General features: G+C 35.1%; 2 protein-coding genes across 4 annotated transcripts in view; one reads left to right on the top strand and one right to left on the bottom strand.

Moving 5' to 3' along the window:
• The window catches only part of LOC136031347 (geranylgeranyl transferase type-1 subunit beta-like), a 32,229-nt gene extending 25,200 nt beyond the window's left edge, over positions 1 to 7,029 (top strand). For all 3 annotated transcript variants that reach the window (XM_065710841.1, XM_065710839.1, XM_065710840.1), the window contains exons 6-8: positions 372 to 482; positions 4,149 to 4,278; positions 6,815 to 7,029. In XM_065710841.1, the coding sequence (XP_065566913.1) occupies positions 372 to 482; positions 4,149 to 4,278; positions 6,815 to 6,936 (363 nt within the window). In that variant the 3' untranslated portion in view covers positions 6,937 to 7,029. The remainder of the gene's footprint in view (positions 1 to 371; positions 483 to 4,148; positions 4,279 to 6,814) is intronic.
• A 1,432-nt stretch (positions 7,030 to 8,461) lies between these two features.
• LOC136031348 (uncharacterized) lies at positions 8,462 to 21,124 on the bottom strand. The gene is made up of 3 exons (XM_065710842.1): positions 21,006 to 21,124; positions 19,996 to 20,522; positions 8,462 to 8,601 (listed from the first exon to the last, which is right to left on the bottom strand). Exons 1-2 carry the CDS (start codon positions 21,043 to 21,045, stop codon positions 19,996 to 19,998), a joined length of 567 nt encoding a protein of 188 aa, XP_065566914.1. The 5' UTR covers positions 21,046 to 21,124; the 3' UTR covers positions 8,462 to 8,601.
• Between the last annotated feature and the right edge of the window lie 334 nt (positions 21,125 to 21,458).

Raw genomic sequence — 21,458 nt, 5'->3', positions numbered from 1 at the left:
CGAATGTGTTATTAGTTAAATTGATTAAAAAAAAAAAAAATGTTTTTACATTCAGTATTCAAAATATTTTCAGCCCTTTTAGCTAGTTTGTTTTTTATATTTTTTTCTTTTATTTTATTTTTTTTCTACCTGAAGTTAATCAATTGGTCTAAATCAGGAGCATTGAACTCCAGCTTCTTAAAAACCTCTTTTAATTTATTAAAAGGTATAAGAAAATTTCATATCAATTAATGTTGTGAGCATTATCTAAAACCTAAATGGTCTGAGACCCTGGCCCGTGGGGGGATATTTTCTATACCTGATCTAGCGGTCCTTTCATTTTTCTTATTCAATTTTTGTTTTATTTCAGTAGTAATTAATATATTTCTTAGGTAAAAAATTTGATGAAGTGGTGTCTAATGAGACAAATCACAGGATTTCAAGGAAGACCCAACAAACCACCAGATACCTGTTATTCTTTTTGGGTCGGAGCGACTCTCAAGGTCTGTTATTTTTACAATTGTTTTCTATTTCATTTTCAGATATCTCTTTCAAGGAGGAAGAATCGGCTCTTAAATTTGTGGTGTACAGTTAATTTTTGAGTGGTGACACTATCAAAGTATTTTGCTAAATATCTTTGTTATTGTTTTTTTTTTGCCATTTCATTGCTGTCAATGAGTTATGAAAGCCTATCTAAGGTTCAAATTCCTGAAATGATCACCAACACCAAGTACACATCTTTCAACTTCAGTAGGGGACTATTAAGGAACAGGTCGACCAAAAAATCTAATGTGACCTTAAGTCTGATCATATTGCCCACAAAAATAAGAGGAATTACCTTGTTAAGAAAATGACTCCCACTAATTAATTTATCACACAAATACAGAAGAGAGAATAATGAGGATTTTTTCCCCCAAGACAGTGAACGAACAAAACCTATTTGAATATTTCGACCCTATATCTAAGGGCCGTCTTCAGCAAAGAAAATAATAAACAAAAACACGCTCACAATAAAAGTTCTTGGTTAAAAATCAATTTTGTAAACAAGCCTAGGCATTATTACTTCTTAGCGAAAAGTTCAGCCAAGCATGTGTGATAAAATCTAACATTTTACAAGCTAAAAAAGTTCATTCATTTCACTAACTCTATTTGTTAAAAATTGGAATAATTTCTTATTGCCATGTTTGCCTTCTCTGTAGCTAATCTTGTAGTTCTTTTGGGATTGGGCTTGTTTTCATTGGTTCCTGTTTTTGTTTATTTTGAATTATATTATTTTCTATAATTAATTTTGTGTACACAGGGTTGAGTGTGTATTCACCCAAGTCTCTATTTAGGGATGTATTATTATTTAAGTTTCGTTAGATTTCAACATATCCTTACAATATATCCATGGTTTAGCACAGTATATTATAAAGTGTCTGGCTTTTCAATAATCTTTTGTGGAATATTTAAAACAGCTTTATCGGATAAATAGGATGTAAGCATCCTTGGGACAGACTCAAAGTGTATATGCAACTCTTATACAGTCTGTATGTGTTGCCCAGAATCTAACCACATTAAGTGCACAAAAAAGTGTTGAGTTGGTAGAATCCTATAAGATTGTGGCCAATGGTCTGTTGACAGATGGACCATTCAAGATCGCTAGGTGTCTCCCTTTTCCTCTATCACAGTAGGTTTTTTGTAGGATATTTGTTTTGAATTGGAATGGCCGACGTACTGAGTTGGATAGAACCTATTTACTCATAGATAGTTTCTTTTGGCACACCACCATTAATCCAAAAATTAAACAGCTACCTTCATTCATTTCATTCTCTGTAGCACGAGTGGCTGACGTGTAAAATCCCGAAACTTGACCCAAGGTTTGTTCTTAATCGTTTAGTTTTCATTACCTCTATTAAAGGGAATCTTCAATTTTGCTATCAGTAAAGCTCTTCAATCTTTTTTTAACTACAATCCTTTCATTCACGGATAGTATGTCTGGTGCCCTTGTAGGAGGAGTAGTAATAGACAAACTAACTTACGCTGATGATATAGACCTAATTGCTAAGTCCCTCCGTGATCTCCAATACCAGGCCGACATCGTTCACACGACCACCATCATTTTTGGCATGACCATCAATGCTTCGAAAATGAAAGCCATAAGCTGCTTATATAAACACGATTCCCCAGAAAATCCCAGACTTCCACTCGGAGTCCACTACGTCGAGGGTTTACCTACCTTGGTAGCTTACTTAATTCCAACAATAACCACTCAAAAGACATCAAGAGAGGCCTGACACTTGTGAAGTCCAGTTTTAAAGCTCTGATGCCCATCTGGAGGAATAGGAATGTGTCAACAATGCTTAAGTGAGCCTATTCAACCTGCTCATAATCCCTGTCGCCATTTAAGCCTGTGAAACTTAACTCTTAAAAAGATGATCAGGATCGCCTTGTTGTCTTTGAAGCAAAATCACTGCATTGCTGGGATCAGTTACCATGATTGAATATCCGACACGAAGCCTCTCCATAGTCTTAAGGTCAAAAATACCATCATTGACAGATTGAAACTGCAACAATTTAGATGGCTAGTATACACCATGTGTGTGGAGAGCACTTGCCTCCCGAAGATGGTCTTTGAAGGCAGTGTGCTAGGTTCTCGCCCTTGAGGACACTCCCTAAAGAGATGGAAAGACAATGTTTCGTTACTGAACATACCGTATCTTCTCCGCCTAACAGAAGATAAGAGTCCTTATAGGAGTTACACCAACAGACTAGTGAAAGAAGTGACCCCAAGACGAAAACTATTGTTTCATCATTCATGTAAATATTGAAATCATAAGACGGAGCGTAAATAGGCTGCTAAAAGAAGCAAGCAGCGTTGCAGTTGAAAATAAATAGCCTTTATTGAAATTGGTTTATTTACCGCTTTTTTTAATGCCTGTAAGATTCCAAATAATAACAACTTGTCCAAGAATCCAAAATCTAAATGATAAGAGCTAGTAAATACAAGCAAGATATTAAATTCCTCCGTATTAAGACAAATCAGCCTATTGCCGTCAACAGGGATCTGCTTCACAGCCGTGGAACCGTCCACAATCGACATTATTACAGGGAGTAAAAATAACCCTGCATCTCAAGTACAGCTGAGAACAACTTATCTAGTGTTTTCTTCTTGCCTTTCCCAAGCAAAATGACTTCCAAGACCTTTGCAAATTGATGGTTATATCCTACATCCATCACAACCTTTACAAAAAGATGTTATATGCCAAAGTTGTCAGATATGCTATTGGAAGCATGGTATTAAACATTATGTGGAACATACGCATTCAGGTAGGCAAGAAATGCGCACAGGGATTCTTCTGGCACAATAGAGAGTGGCATAATGCAGTCTATACACTTTAAAATCAAGAAATCTTGAAAAAAACACATTTTATTAAAATGAGAACATTGTTTAAAAGAATACAAAGTAGTGACATCAATAAATTTGCCCTGATGATGAACGATAAACCACAAAGTAATAATTTGTGGTGTCAATAAATTTAAAAATAGCTTAACTTGCTGAAATTTTTTGGGGTTCTCGGTATTTTATAATCACGTGAATAACGCGACATTTAAGAGTTTAAAAATAGGGCATGTTGCAGGAACCTAGGTATCTAAGTTTACCAAGGTATTTTATTGCAGTTTTTTTTTTCAAACATCTTGATGTAATCCGAAAAAAAATCAAGTATTTTGGGATGAAGATCGACCCCAACAAAAGCATGACAATAAGCGACTCACTACAGGGAACTAAATGCAGGATAAAGTAGTAAACACGCCTCATCCACCAGCAGGACTTGAGCATATAAAACACGACAATCCAACCAGGAGGGTGAACTACATCAAACCATAGATAGTCCAACCCCAATATCTAGGCAGTAGCATATATGAGAGATAACTAGTGGGCCTGTGGCAGCAGAAGAGCAACTATCTTTCGTCTTTTTTTTATATATTTTACCAAGTCTAAGACAAATATTCTCAATGTGGATTTCTAAAATCGGTTGTATGGTTCCACTTAGCTGCATGAAGTACGTGATCATCATCTATATCCACTTCTTATTTATATTTTTTCATTTTCTAACTTTGTATTTTATTTTTATGGAAAAATAATGCCCAGTGTGGAATAACTTGTCACGGTTTTGTTTCTCTTCTAGATTTTAGAGTCATACGGCTTTGTTGATAAAGTACCTTTGCAGCATTTTACGATGTCAGCTTACGATCAAGTAACGGGTGGTATTGCAAAATGGCCAGAAAATCACCCAGACCCTCTGCACTCCTATTTAGGTATTGTTTTTATTTATTAAATCTTTTTCACGGGGACTAGATAGCCTACCTAGGTTTGAGCCCCTCCCCTCCAAAATGTGTGTCCCACTCGTAAAAGCATAACAAAAATGCATACAAGCAAGTTTTAATACGTTTTAAAGTCTTTGTTTACCCCCCCCCCCCCCCACAACAAAAGTCCTGGCTATGGTCCTGGTCATAACGGGTTAATGTGGCCCAATTTTGTGTTTTTCTTCTAGTATCTACAGGTCGTCCAGGTATTTACATGAAACATATTCCATTTCCTACTCTCTTTAGAATCACCTACAACAGTTCTTAAATATTTTGCACGTTTTTTTCCTGGGAGTGTATTAAAATATTCATTTTCTTCTTAAAATGTCTGGATAGAACACTTGTTTTCTGAAGTCAGTTGTAGCTTATCCTTTTTCTAAGGCCTCAGAATATGTTGGTTAGTTAACACTTCTCACACTTTATGTTTCCTTTTAAATTTTGTCTTTGGCTTAGTGCATTTTCAGTTTCTTTCCAGCTTTCTTAACACATTCAATTTCCTCCTTAGCGAGGATCCCTAACTTCTTCTTTTTCCCTCTTGCGTTTGTGTTCTTTTCCTTCGAGTAATTTATAATTTTCGAAAGAATTAAGTGGTTTTTAAAACATTTTGTAGGGAATCTTCGTCGAACCAGCTTTTGAACTTTCCACGGAGCAACTTTTTGAATAAATCTTATGCTACTCCAAGTAAGTCAAGACTTCTTAATTTTCCTTGTGAGCCTCCGCTAAGGACTATGAAATCACCTGAACACAATGATTTATTCATCAACAAAACAATGACGAAAAGTAAACTTCATTAATCCGAAACCATTTTTATAGTTGAAATCAGTATTGATTTATTAAAATTATCATAGCATGCCACCTTTTTTTAAACTGCATAGACTTCTAACGTAGAATCAAACTCTCAAAACACAGATCAAATACCCGATACTACTAGACACGGCATAACGCTATTTTAAGCGGCACCCATGCGTCTTTTCTTCTGCAATGATAGGCTGAACACTACCTATTAAAAGATTTAAGGAAATGCAAGGGAAACCATATTTTGGGCCAAAGCAAATTCTATCGTATGACAAACAAGAAAAAATCAAATAAATATAAAAATTTAATAGTCAAGAAAACAATGTTAATGTCAGCCAGTGGACAGAAATAAGCGAAAATGACAAAACCAGATATTTCGGCAAGAACCTCCGCCAATCCGTCTTTAGTGCTCAGAAAAAAAAAGAAGAAAAAAACTTCCCTTTTGAAGTAAACTCAAAGAGAGCAGAAGAAAGACTGAATCAAACAAACCAAAAAACCAAGCCAGAATAAATGAAAACTATTCACTAATTAGACTGGACAAGAACTCACTGCTTAGCGATTTACTTAGCTTGCCTACTGATCCGATTTTCATTGGAAGTGCGGTCTGGTGATCTTAGTTTTAACTAAGGAAAAATATTATTTCAATCTTTTAATATTAGGTTATTGTAAATTGGGTTTCTCCAGTATATCTATTTAAAGCAAGACCTCCGTATTTTTTAATTTTAATTGCCTCTCTAAAAGAATGTGGTAAGCAATTTCCTGTAGATATTAAAGTTGCCTCGTCAATAAGAACCAAATGATCCGGACTTTAAAAGGTATGGAGGGCTAAAGCAGAATCAAAATCGTGATTTTCATTTTTTTTTTTCATCTCGGGGATTTATCTATTGAAATCTTGTGTTCATGCTGTCGTTCTCCCAGCTGTTGAAGGGTCCTGACAATATAAAACTTCCCACATGGGGCTCAGTAAACACCATACCCAATATAGGATCGGTTTTAACCTTTCCAGAATTGAAAAAACGTTCAACATTTTATTCATCTTTGAAAAAAATAGAGAGATAATGTGTCTTTAGAATTTTCCCAGGTTTATCCTTGACTTTCGGGATATATGGTAGAGGGGTGAAGGTTTTGTTTTCAATTGCCGGAGTCTTTTAAAGAAAGGGGGATGGGTTCTTTATTTTCTGGATTTACCTTTTTTAATTTTCTATCCATGATATTCTCAACAATTTTAATGAGTTAACCATTACAGATTAAAATATCTCATTTAGCATCTTCAGATGCTAAATGATTGTGTGAACATATTCATCTATTATTTTTTTTTTTTCTTGTTTGTCATACGTCATGTATAGCCAGTGTGGTCTTAGAGTGTATTAACAACAAATTCTATTTGTTATATGTAGTTTTCTTCTAAAGCTTAGTATTTTCTGTCCATTGGAAATATTTCTCGACTTTCCCAATGCGATTTCACCGGTCTGGAGTCTAGTTGGCATAGATCAACAATTGTTGGCCACAAACGCATTATTGGCCGTAAAGGCACATTTTTTGCCAACAATTTTTAGCATTGACAAATTTTTAATCGACAAGATTGTAAGAAAACACCTCTAGTAACCGTCTATGAACAATTTCCATAATTCAATTTCCCGTTAAAACATTTCCGTTTTATGTGTTCTGATAATATACATCTTCATTATTTTAGGTTTGGCTGGACTATCCCTTTCAGGCAATGAAAAACTGAAGCCAATTGATCCGGCATTGAATATATCAGTTTCAGCCTTTGAGCACCTAAGAAGCATTCATAAAAGATGGAGCGGCAAATGAGTTACATTTCGTTTTGTCCAATTAAATTTATTGCATATTTTTTTTTTTGGAAACATGTTTACTGTTCTGGAAATACAACAAAAAAAAGTCTAATCAGTTTTCAATTCTGTTCATACCAAATTCATAGCCAAAAGCCTGTCAGAAGACAGACATTAAAAGGCAAAAAAATTGGATATGACTGGATGATGGATAAGCTGACGACGTAATTCAGCATAAAATTGTGTATACTTTTTTATTAGGAACAGAGAAAAAACGTTGCCTCCCTTGCATAAACACAGAACCCTTCTTACTTCCCCTTCAACAGAAAATAATAATGATATAAACAACGTGGGTATTTTTGGACACCACACTGCCTTTCCGTGACTACAAATAGCAGTTCAGTAGTGACAAATCCTTTTATGTGACAGTGAAACAACAAAAAAATCTCTGTATATTTCAGTCACATATAGAGTGGCCGTGATCAACAGATAAACTGAATCAGCCAGTTAAACTGGCTGATAAACTTCATCAGCCAGTTTATCTGCTGATGACGGTTACTGTTACATGCGTCCAAAATGTCCAGAGATTTTGTTGTTGTTTCAAGTTCTATTTATTTTCATAAAATAATAATAACAAAAACAATATCCCAAAGGGCTCAATGGCCCGTTATTTGGGAAACGGCGTACAATAAATAAAGAATCATAAAACTTGTCATAAACATACTAACCAACTCTTACAGCAACTAACCAATTCTTACAGCAATGGACCCGGCCAGGTACCTTTGGATCCATGCCCTCTCCCCAAAATCCTGCGACTTGTTCGCATTTTCTCTTATTATTTCTTATATGTGTCTTATTTTTCTTATTATTTGTGTCTTATATTTTCTTCATTGTGAACATGCAGTTTTGAATTAATCAAGCGCTTTGATGAGAAAACCCCCAAATAATATAAAAAGCAGCACAACAATATGGGTATTGCTTCTGAGTATGTCGGTTCCACAATTACAGTCACTATTTTGAAGCTCTTGATAATTGGTTTTCACTTGCGTCTGGTTTGCGTCTACTCTTTCGTTTATTTTGTTTGGTCGAACGGTTGTTTAATATGTAAATAAAGATTTACAAAAGAGTTACAATTGAACAATAAGAGGGCTAAGAATGCTTAATAGAAGCACATGTAGATACTTTATTTAATATATAAAGCTGAATTATTCATTAATTCCTTATTCAGTGCTTGCAGCAGTTTGGAGGAGCTGCACTGAAACAGTTCTTTGCTAGCTACCGGCCAACAAGAATTAATTTGGCTCTGAATATGACAATGTAAAAAATAACTATTTTATTTGGTTGACGAGGAACATAAAATCTACACAGTGTCCTACATAGCCCATAAATTATATACTTTTATTATGCTTGGATCAGATTGAATTCAAAATGAAGAGCCTTGGACTCTTCTGTAAAAATACCTACTTGGTGTCTAAGTTCAGTTGGTACGTCATACTCTTCGAGGGAGGGGCGGGGTACATTGTTCACACGAATACAGACTAAAGAACTTAGGATCTTTAAAGTTCAATTTAATAGAAGCTCGTTTTACAATAATCAGAAGTGCCAACATACTTGAATTAGTTGTGAGGCTTTGTTTGCGAACTACCTGCCCATTGATTTTTCATGCTCGTTTTCTCTTGCGTTTTGCCTGAAAATTAAGTTTAGTTATAAAGCTGATATTGATGCACAAATTCAAACTGAAATATACAAATATTTCATGACCAACTATATATCTTGTAAAGGTTTCTTCATTTTTTGTAAGCATTTCTTTACTTATCTGTTTTTGTTCTGAGGCTTCCCAAAATCAAATAAAAAATGACTAAAGATTATTTGTGTCAAGTTGTTCAAAGCAATAACTGCGTACAAATCCCGGATGTGGACGAATAACGACTTTTCCGGATAATTAAAATTAGAAGAACTTACCATTGGCCTTAACTCTAAACAAAATTTGTATATTCTTCTTGTGTATTAGCTACAACATAAAAATGAGAATACTATTCTTGTCATCACATTGCTGTATTTTTAAACTCTTTTTTGTCACATATAAAACAACCTAGTTTGGTCTTGTTTATACCCATACCGCAGATAATAAGTTTACAAAGATCGTTTTCTTGAAGCAAGAAGCAATAAAAAAAATTATACCTCAAATACATTTACTGCATTTGTAGGCAAGTAAGCTTCCAATCCTGTTGTAGAAATTTATTTGCACAGGAGAGAGAAAAGCTCTGTATTCACCCTGCACTTAAAATTGGACGAAAAGATCAGTCCCAGAAAGATTAAAAGCCTAGACATTCACCTTTTTCGCATGTGTTCTTTTATACAAAAAATAAAAATAACTTGTTTAAGTTCTTACACAAAAAATATGCTTAAATTTCTTTAGGTACATTTTTATGGATTAGTATTTTTAGGTTTTCCCTTGGTCCACGAGCTTTTAGATATAAGTTTTAAGGCGTTTGGGAAAACCAAAATTTTGAGCAAATTCATTCTCTAGACAAGTTTATTTTCAGGCCTTCCCACTTCCCTACAAAATTTTATGACACATTGGCTCAGGGAGCGATCATTGAAAGCTTAAAGCTGACCACGAAATACCATTTTTGGTCCTTATGCACCATGCAATTAGGCGTCTCAGCCTTGAAACCTGCCATTCTACTCTTAGGGTCTCTAAATTACCACTGTCTACTAGAGACCCAATGTGCCGTAAGGACTTTGTCGACCAATTAATTGGTACACTTTAGTGGCAAGTGTTAGGCCGATGGGTGATAAACTGTTCGTGAATATTGAGAAATATTCCTGCAAACGGTATCATAGTTACTCGAAAATTCGTCAATGCTATGCTCTTTTCGGTGAGTACCATTTACACGACATAACCGAGACAAGCAGTAGTTTTCTATGTAGCTGGGGAGCAACTGCCCCAGATCCCAGTGTGCCCCAAAGCTAAAATTTTGTTTCTTCAAAAATCCCTTCAAAACTAAGATAAGCCTTCATAATTCAAGCATCAATAGAAACGGGTTAGTTTTATTTAGGACAGTTTTGCCTTTATGGTACTATATGGCTCATTTTTCAGTGTCATTTTCACTTAATTTGAGAAAATTGGCTCCAACTTCGCCTCCCCCCCCCCCAGGATTTTGACCAAATTACACAACTGAACCGAGAGCTGTTGTGACATGATTTTTTAAAAAGACCTGCACTTAAAGCAGCATCGTGGCGCACTTACAAAATCATAAACTCTGAAGATCTCATAACTACTTTTTAGCCCATTCTTCATAGCTTCACTTTTTGCTAATTAATCCGAAAAAAACTGAATTGATTGTTAGGGACAGACCCATTCGATATGCGTTAGCGACTCCTGGGTACATTTTGAATTCAGGAATATTAAATGATAGAAGAAATCCTTCAATTATTTCGAAATAACGTTTCTGCGGATCTTCGTGGCACCGTCCTAGACAACCGATTCACAGAAATCAGAAGCTACCGATTACGGTGGCAGTTTACAAAATAACAGAAATTACAATGAATAGCCAAGTCAAGCTCAAAACGAACAGAAACTAAAATGGGTATAGCTGACACCCCCCAAGCTTTCTGAAGAGCAGAACATAATTTGCACTTTACTGAAAACAAAATATATTTTAAATGTTTTTTGTTTCAACTTTAATAAATCTAATAGTGCTAAGACTAAGGAATAGACAAATGAGAATATATATATATATATATATATATATATATATATATATATATATATATATATATATATATATATATATATATATATATATATATATATATATATATATATATATATATATATATATATATATATATATATATATATATATATATTCATGCTCTTGTTCTTAAGTTCTTGTCTTTAGTTAAACATCCCCCTCATCATTCTCTGAAAACTCGAACTTAGCCTAGTACCCTTAACTGCTACTGAGATATTGTAGACATGCAATTTTGACAACCTGGAATAGTTGTAGTAGTAGTATGAGGAGCAACAGTAGCAGCAGTATTAATAGCAGTAGTAGTATGCACATGTTTTTTTTTGGTCAGTTTAACCTCCCCCTCATTATACCCTAGAAGTTTAAGCTTGATACAGTAAACCGTTCCAAAGATATTGCTGACATACCTTTTTGACAATCTGTATCCACACAGTACGTTTTGATTTAGTTCAACTTTCCGCTCAATATTTCCTTAAATTTTTTACTTCAGTATCCTCAGCCTTAGTAGTAGTTGCTACAGAAGCAGTACTTGTAGTAGTAGTAGTAGCAGCAGCAGTAGTAGTAGCAGCATGCAAATATTGCCTTTTTGGTCATTTGATCATTCCCCTTATCATTTGCTGAAAGTTCCAACTGAATACACTCAGTCTTTCCTGAATTACGCCCTTTCAACAAACTGCACTAACATAGCGTGTTTTGATTTAGTTTAACACTCCCTTCAAAATTCTTCAAAAGGTTCACATGAATGCCCTTCGTCTTTACTGACACTAAATGTCAAAAATGCCCTCCCCCCTTCCCAATTATAAATACTATGATTTAAACAAAGGGTAAATTTCATAGTTTACAGCCCTCGCCCCAAGGGCTCTGGGGGGGGGGGGCATCCCCAGAGATATAGTTATTAGATCTTTCAACTATGTTGAACAAATTGGCTAAGTCAAAATTTTGATTGGACGTGTTTGTGGAATTTATGGGCGAGGAAAGGGGGCTGTTTGTCATCCAATCGCTTTTAACTCCTAAAACGGCACCCGAAATTTCAATTTCCAATCGAATGAGCTCCTTTCGAAGTTTCTACGACAACTCCTTCTATACGAAGTGCCTTGGTGAAAAAAAAAATTAATAATACATTATATCTACTTTGGTCTTTAAATAGGCAGCGCTATTGTGCTGACTATGATATGCATTCTCTTATTCCATTTTCATTCATATGTAATCTTTTGAACACTCTCCCAGGGAATTCTTTCAAGTATATTATCTATAAGTTATCGTTGAATCAAAATATTAGTTCAAGAGAAAAGAAATTTTTTCTAAGAAAAGTAAAGAGCCCCATTACAACTTAAGACGATCAGAAACAAAGTTCTTTAAAAATTCAAACTTAATACAACCAAAAATTACTGTCAAAGTATAATAAAAACCCAATACAAAAAATTAAAATAAATAATCACATAAAACATAAAGGTAACAAATATTGATATTGACGAATAATTATATTCTAAAACGAGTAAAAATTAAAATAAACACTCAAATCAAACTGAAAATGAAGAGAAATTTCTACACACAGGAGTTTGGCTACTCTCCCCTACCCAATCCATAAACCTTCTAAAGCCTATGATCTCCTTTTGTGCTTTTTTGAAAACAAAATATATTTTAAACATAATTAAAACAATTAAAAATAAAATTTACTGCTAAATAAAATACAGAATTGTTGAAAAATCCAGGAATTAAATAATTATATATTAAACATTCAGTTTACTTTAATTAGTTCTTTCCAGACATCTTGATTAGACCGATTTTATTTTTATTTTCAGACAATATTTTGGAAAATTAAAGGACACTTTTCAAAATACAAATGTTTTCCAATAAAACGGAAATAGCGCAATCGGCTTTTTAAGGTTAAATTTAGCATGGGGGGGGAGTAGGCTAACTCCCATTTTTAAAAATTTTTGTTTGCTTTAAACAAGCATTGTACTTGAGTATTGATTTTAATTTTTCCTGGGTTTAGGATTTATCTATATACAATACCTGTTGCCTTTGTGTTGTATGTGGTTATTTATTTTAACTTTTGTTCGTTTGGGCTTTCAATTATTCTGTGAGAGTAATTTTTGATCGTTTTGAGTTGAAACTTTTATAGGAATTTATTTTTGCTCGTCTTAAGTTTTAATATGGCTCCTTAATTTTCTTCCAAAGACTTCTTTTTAGAGTTTTTATTATATTTATTCCCTTTAGTCAGCAGTGAGCAGTGCTGTAAGCTCGTAAATTTTGAGCGTTTTTTGGAAAGCCCAATCAAAGGGCTCCGGATAGCTTTTAAAGCTCTTCATCGGGGAAACATTAAATTTCTAACAATTTGATGAAGCATTTGAAAATACTAAAAATTATCTACCAAATGTTAATAAATCTACTGGCTGTTGTTTTCTTTGCTGAGACTAAAATGAAATTAAAAGAAAAAGTCAGTCTTTTTAAGAGAGAGAGAGAGGGTGGGGGGGTCTTCTTAAATATGTCAAGCATCTTAGTATCATGAATTCAATAAAGATAGGAGAAATATGAAAACCCATACTAGTAAATAAAAGATGATGGAGAGGATGCTGTCTCCATGCGGGCTTTTTATGCAGTAAATAAAACTTTTCTGATCAGACTCAAATATGATAAATCAAAATTCTTATGAGTAGGATGCCAGTTATGTTAATTGAACCTACATGAAAACTAATATTTTTAATGCAGATGGGTTGAAGTATTGGCAGTATGGTACATAGCGTGTGTTACAAACTTATAGGGTCCTATTGCATGTAACGCCTACGAGTCAGTATTCTACCTTTGGTAATTGACATTTCTGTTTCCAAATGTAGCATTTCTACTTTTACATCTAAAATTTGCTATTGCAAAAGCAGATTATGTTTGGCCTTGGGTTTCCACAAAGGTATTAATTTCCGCTAAGGGTATTAACGAGAAGCTTTCAGGGAACGTTGAGTGAGATATTGCAGTAAATCAAAAAACACCATATGCATACAGGATAAAGGGCATATGAACAATATTTCAGGAACAGGTTAGGGTATTAAGTTGAAACACTGGCATACTGAGAAGGGTGTTGTACTAACCAAGATGCGCTGTGTGCATAAAAGGCACAGTGTGCATAAAATGTACTGAGTGCTACTACTAGTTTTCATAATACTGCTGTTACTACCGCTAAGGCTAATGGTATTAGGGCGATATTTTCAGAATAAGCTGACGGGGCTTTGAACTAAAAAAAACAAAACGGTTGCATGTGGGTTGACACAAGGGCATATCAGCAATATCTCAGTAACAGCTTAGAAAATTAAGTTGAAACTTTCAGTGCAACAAGGTGGTGTTGAACTAACCAAGGCACTATATGCATGCTGCTACTTCTGTTACTATTATTACTGCTACTACTAATACTAAGGCTAAGAGTATTAAAGTGAAGCTTTCTGGGAATATTAAGGGGGAAAGCTAAATCCAAAGAGACTAGGTGCATGCAGGTTGTCAAAAGGACAGTTCAGCAATATCTCAGGAGCAGCTTACTGCAACTAATTGACATCAACAGCATCGAAAGAAAACATCATCAGCCTAACCATCCCATCTCAGACCAATTTCAAAGACACGCATCATTTCAAAAGTCGTCAAGTCGCCAAAAATTTTATTTACACACAATTGATCCTATTCAGTTCGGTTTTCGTCGAGGACACAGCACAACACACTATCTGTTCAGATTACTTCATGTTCTACTAGAACAATCTTGAAAATCCTAAGGTGTAGAAATACCTCATGATCTACTAGAACACCTAGAAAATCCTGAGGCCCTTGCTGAAATAATCATTTCTGATTTCGTGAAAGCTTTTGATCTGCTTGATCATGAGACAGTAATAAACAAAGCCCACGCCCTGGAAGTCTCGCAACTTCTCTTATGTACCATCGCAATTTCCCTTTCTGGTCGTCAAAAGTGCGTACAACTCGAAAACAGGGAACATCGAACTTCAAAGACATCACGTATGGAGCAGCCCAAGGAAGCAAGTTAGGTCCCATCTTATTTGTGATAGTTATCAACCGACTAATGAGGCAACACAAACAGAGGTATAAAGTTACAGATGATCTTTTGCTAAGCATGCTGTACTTCCTGTCACAGACACCTAGTCAACTCATACCCCTGGTTGCAGCACTTCATGATCAAGCAATCAAGTAAAGCTCAAGCTAAGCCTCGAGAAAAGCTGTGTAATGTGTATCAACTTCCTGAAGAATAAGAGCATAAACGAATCTGCACCTCTTTCAACTGCAACTATTTGCAACAGGTGCTGCTTGCAAATATGACTACTTATGGCAGTGACTACTTTTGACTGTGACTCCTTGCTGTTATGACTGCAATTCGTTGTGCCTGTGACTGCGACTAATTGTAACTATATCTGTGACTAGTTATGGCTCTGACTACTTGGAACTGCAACTGCAACTACTTAGGATTGCAACTTTGACTGTGACTACTTGGAACTGCAACTATTTTTGACTACAAATACTTGTGACTGTGGCTACCTGTAACTGCAATTGTAACTATTTGGGAGTGCGACTGGAATTACAACTGTTTGCAATTGTGATTGCTGCTCTTATTGCTATGACTTCTACTGTTACTACAACTAGTAAAACTATTGTACTGAATTAAAAGAGTTCAAGTGCATTTAAGTTGTCAAAATGATACATTGATACAGCATCTCAATAACAGAATAGGACAATAAGTTTAAACTTTCAGAGGAAGTTGAGGAGAATGTAAAACTAAGTCAAAGGAAACTTTGCGTATTTAAATTACCAAAAGAGCTTCTCTGCAATATCACAAGAATAGCTAAGGCTACTACCTTGGAAATTCCAGGGCAAATTGAAAGGGATGTTTATATAAACTAAAAGGCAATATCTGTATCCAAGGCTGTCAAAGGGCATGTCTGCAATATTTAAGGATTAGTTAATTGTACTGAGTTGGAACTTCCATGGTATGTTGGACAAAATAAAAAAAAACTATGTGCATCCATGTTGTCAAAAGGTTGTATCTGCAGTGTCTTAGGAACGTCTAAGGGTATTAAGTTTCAGGGCTTGTTAATGGGAAATTTCAGCTAAATCAAAAGATACTATGTGTATTCAGATGGTCAAAAGCATGTGTCTGCAATATCTCACGCACGGCAAAGGGTATGAAATTAATGCTTTGATGGCATTTTGATGGGACATTGAATTAAGGCAAAAGACACTGTAGGCATTCAAAGTTTTCAAAAGCACTTATCTGCCTCATTGAAAGCACCATTAGGAACGCCTAAGGGAATTAGAATGAAACTTTTAAGGCATAATGAGTGAGGCCCCTCCCAGCCCTCACTACCATAACACTGTTGGAAGACAATAGAGAGTCAGCTTGGAGGATGATACAGCTTGTCATACACAGCCATCTCGCACACTCAATCCGAAGTTGCTGTTGTGCAGTGGTGCCAACTCTAAATTGCTGGAGAATGGTTCTTGACCCATGCCTACCATGTGATCACCATTACCGAGTGAGCTTAAATTGTATCTCTCCAGCACTCTCTAGTCCTGATGGTTTGTCACTTGACCTTAACACAATGACCAGATCTATCGCCATCATCAACTATGGAGCATCACAGTTCTTGCAACTAATTCGCTCCAAAGTACGAATTAAGGTAATTAAGATAACGAGGAAGAAGGTTGATCTGAGCCAGTCAGGTTTTTTCTTAGGAGGAGGGATGTAGACTTTGCTGCCCCATGCTAAACCATCAATACTGTAAATATTACAATTTTTGCCAATAAATATTAAAATTTTAGCTGGTTTTGTTATCCCCTGGGGTGCCAGCTGGGGCCCTCTCCCCAGATCCAACCCTGTGTTTGATTAACTCTTTACTCTTTTTTGAGTTCAGGCGTTTAAAATGATAGTGGTCAGAATGGCTACAACCCTATAGAAGCCTAAACACCCATCTGTACAAACTTCTAAGGTAGAACCAATGTGAAAATTTGGTGCAATACACAAATAGTAAGCCAAAATTCGATTCTCAAGAAGTAAAATCTATTTTCTTTACATGTATTGACTTTATTAATAAACAAAAATACATCATTTAAAAGTAAACAGAATACTATAAATCAAAACAAAGACAAGCAGAATTAAAGTAAATAGTAATCCAAGTTTATAACAAACATTATTCACCATTAATAAACATGCAAAACCCAAAACAAACAGGGATTACAATAAATAATCAAGTACAAATTAAAAAAAAAACGGAGACTTGCATAAACAAGAGCAGGGCTAATACCCTTATGCCTTGTAAACTCGAGGAGATTATTTGCACTTTACAGAAAACGAAAAAGATTTTAAATGTTTTCTTGTTTACAGTGTTAATAATCACAAAATTTTTAATTTTTCAGGAATTAATATTAATATATAATAAACTACCAATCAGCAGTTCATTAGATCTTTTTATCAATCTTGTTTATTAACAATATTGCTTGTTCAAGTGCACAGCTAATCAACTTAATATTGTAAAAAACAGTTGTTTTTATGACAAAACTTGCATTTTCCATGGCATTTCAAAAAACACAAAGTTGACATCCTTGAAAACCTCAGGAACAGCTTGGTTGAACGACATCATTAAACATTTTGGTGAAAACCAACATGTTTTTTGGGGCAACTGGAGATTAAGATGCATTCCTTAGCCCTCCTTTGCGTGTCATAGGGGGTAGAGAGGCTACCAGTTATGTCTTGTTAGTCTCTGATTTCAACAAAACTTTAACCAAAACCAAACTCGTTGACATAAATTGGATGACGCACATATTCAAATCCCTGGATACTTACTCCTGAGCAACCTAGATAGTAACATGTGTCAAAGAGGAGTGGCTATCTACACTAGGCTTGGAATCAAGATAGATAAAATTGATTTTTCTATTTCTCAACCGACTAATGCATGGGCGGAGCATGTATTAGTTAGACTTCTGATTGGATTCGAAACTGTGAATATTGGTGTGCTTTACTGTAGCCCATCAGCTCCGAACCAACTAGTATCTCACCAAGCGGTTTCTAACCTAATACAGATGTTATGCAATCTAAATTCATCACTTGTGCTTTATGGTGATTTTAATATGCCAGAAGTTTGTTGGTTTGAAGGTATTGGGTACTCACCCCCTAATAACCCCTCCTACACAACCACCCAAACCCTTGCTGACAACTTCCTAACTCACATAGTAATGCAACCCATTAGATTTAGACATTCACAACAACCATCATTACTAGACCTCCTTATTACAAATGATCCTGAGAGGATTACTACTGCTTGTTACCTTCCAGCTATTGGTGCAAGTGACCACATATGCATAATGAATGACATTAATATTAACCATAGTCGTGATGGTAAACTTAAGAGAACTTTTACCAATTACACTTTGATCCATGAAGAACTAGCTAATATAAATTGGGATGAGGGAGGAATTATCAGATGAGACAGACGTTGAATCTAGTAGGAATCGTTTTAAGTCTACTTTACTAGGTGTATGTAGGAAGCATACAAAGGTTTATTGGTCAGATAAACCAAAGACTCTTCCATACCTTCCCAGGAATGTTAAGAAAATTATCAGATAAAAAAATAGAGCATGGAATAAATATCTAAAATGCAAGTGTGACAACCATCACAACAAATACACCATGCTCCAATTAAGCTGAGAAACATGACAAGAAAAGTTATCCAAGACCATGAAGAATCTATTGGAAATGACTCAAAGAAAACCCCCCAAAAAATTCTGGTGTTATGTTACAGCCAACAACCCTTCCCGTCGACGCACCAACAGGCAAAAAAAATCATATGGCTCCAGTACTACCAACCCAAAAGAAATTGCTGATTGCATGAATGCCAGCTTTTGCACAAACTTCACCTCTAAGCCACCTGGCATTACACTCCCAACCATACCTCCTGTAACAGTACATAACCCAATGCCTCCTGTAATAATTACTCAAGTAGATGTATGTAAAATACTAAGAAGTTTAAACTCCAACAAAGCTGCTTGACCTGATAACCTCCACCCTTGGCTTTTGATAGAATCTGCTGCTCACATTTCCCTCCCCCTTGCCAAAAAGTCAGTACCAAATGACTGGAGAACAGCAAATATTATACCAATTTTTAAGAAAGGTGACAAGGATAAGCCAGGGAATTATTGACCAGTAAGCCTAACCTCAGCCATTTGCAAGATCACGGAAGGTATCATTAACCATACTCTAATAAACTATTTAGAAGAAAATACTCTTATTAGCGATAGACAACATAGATTTCGCAGGGGCAGGTCAATTGGCACCAACTTTATTCAGTCATATGATCATGCAACTAAAATTTTGGACATGGCTAAACTGGTTGACATTATCTTACTCAACCAAGCCAAAGCCTTTGACAAAGTTGAACACTCATACCTGATGCTGAAGCTTAAAGCTTACCAGCTGCATGAGGATGTGATTGATTTGATTGGAGCATTCCTAACTGGAAGATCTCAACGTGTCATGATCTACACTGATAATGGCGATCCAATTTTCTACTCCACTTCCCTGGTAATAAGCAGCGTCCTGCAGGGAACCATCCTTGGGCCAATGTTGTTCAGCATATATATTAACAACTGTACAACCTATCTATGCAACCTTTTAACATTATGTGCTGACGACTGTAAGCTCATTGGGCCTGCTGAAACTAAAGAAGAAAGAGCCTGCATTCAGCTGGACCTTGACAGGCTATCCTCCTGGTCATCAACTTGGGCCCTACAATTCAATGCAACTAAATGCAAGGTACTGCACTTAGGGCAGTACCTTGCCCTAATTGCCTTAATAGTAGAATAATATTAAGGGATTCTTTTCTTCTCTTTGGGTTCTTTTATACAAATGGTTTGTTGTATCATGTCAGCTTTGCAGGCTGTTAAAACAACTTTTTTTCTTTACCACCCCTTGTTTTTTTGGACAAATATCTATTTAAAAAAAATGCACCTATTCATTAGTTTGCTCTTAACTCATCTCTTTCTGTATGTATTTTTCTTATGAGTTTATACATGTATTTCAATCTAGTAATTACTTCAGTAATTCAGAGTTATTTTTTTTTTAATATAACTGGACCCTTATTTCATTTTAATAGTAGCCTATGTGCCTGGTGTATACAACAAACTACAAACTACACAAAAAAATGTCTGCAACTGATCATGTTATGTTAATAGGCTATATTTTCACATAAAAATTTGAGATACTTTCTTGCTTAAGTTACTGATGACAAAGACAAGCAGAAGAAGTATCTGCATAAACAGTCAGATTTATTATTAAAGCTTACCTAGTCAGAATCAGTTCCTGCAAGTTCCTCATCATCATCTCTTTGGCTAAATTCAATAAATTCTTCATCAGAGTTTGTTTCTTTACATATTGTTAGCTGCTTGTCAGAATCTGTATTTCCTTGATAAAAGTTTCTATTTCTTTTGTTTGAGAATGGTGGGTAGCATTTACCTACTTCAGTGAAAAACTGATGTAGCAATTCCTTTTTATTTTTTATTGAAGATATAAACTTAAATCTTGCAATATGATGATTCATGTCTTTTCCAGTAGACTCTACCCTTTTTATATGGATTTTTATTGCTCTCTGCAACTTCTTAATACTTCCTAGTTCAGTAACATTGTTTTCAGAGTAGTTTACAGTAATATGAACATACCCAAGACTGCTTAAATAACCAGATTCATCCAAAATTTCACTATATATAACAGACCCAGGTTTAACATATCTCTGTATTAGAGGAAGGCAATTTTCTTGATGCTCCTCTTCATTTAATACCACAACAAAATTTTGCTGAGATATTCTTTCAACACCTGAAAGAAGTTTAATTTGACTTAATCCTTGATTTAGTGGAACAACTATTTTATTTATCTCAATTTCCACCCCATATCCACCAATTGGCTCTTGCTTAGAGATCCACTCTTGCATAACCTCTGAACAAAGAGACTGCAGCTCTAATATTGTGCAAGGTGTCATGCCTAAACAATTTTTGATTGTTTTATGGTCCCATTGTTGGCTTAAATAATGATTACAAAACTGAATTATCTTCCATGGTGGCAGGGATGTGGACCTAGTTTCTAATAATGTACCTTTAAAGTCAGATATAGAGAAATTACAAAAGCGTCGCTTCTTTGATTTTGGAAGTAAAAAAATGTTTCTACAGCGCCAAATATTAAGAGATTCATTATAGACACATTTTTTGTTACAAAAAGGGCACTTTACACATTTTGGTAGGACACCATGATCACGTAAAAATTTAATAGATTTTTTATCATCTTCATAAAAGGTAACAATACCCAAGTAATATCCAAATTCACAGCTATTACAAGAATCCATTTTTTATACACTATGAGATAGGTTACACATTCATATTTAGAAAGTTGCAGCGAAAAGCATGATTTTCAAAAACAAATTACCCGCTTGAAGAACGAACTGCCATGCGTTTTTATTGTTATCACTTGCCGAAAAAGTTCAGTATTGTGATTCTATGGGCTCAGTGAAAGGAACAGCGAAAATTAAGTTTTAATCTTATTTTCCTGTAAAATTTGTATCATAACATTTTCTCCTACTAGTTGCTAATCAGCGTTGGCTGTAGTATAATTTATTACATAGTGTTATGAGTAAATTTACTGGAAAAACTACAAGAATTGTTGGTTTGCAAGAGCGCAAAATAATCTAAAAATCAGACCCCGACGTCATGCCAATTTATCAGTGTCCCGAGCCAATGAAAGACATGCCGGCAAGAAGAA

Source organism: Artemia franciscana, chromosome 9 (genome assembly GCF_032884065.1).
Source record: "Artemia franciscana chromosome 9, ASM3288406v1, whole genome shotgun sequence".
NCBI lineage: Eukaryota > Metazoa > Arthropoda > Branchiopoda > Anostraca > Artemiidae > Artemia > Artemia franciscana.
Note: the sequence above shows the minus strand (reverse complement) of the source record. Positions and strands in the feature narration are given on the sequence as shown.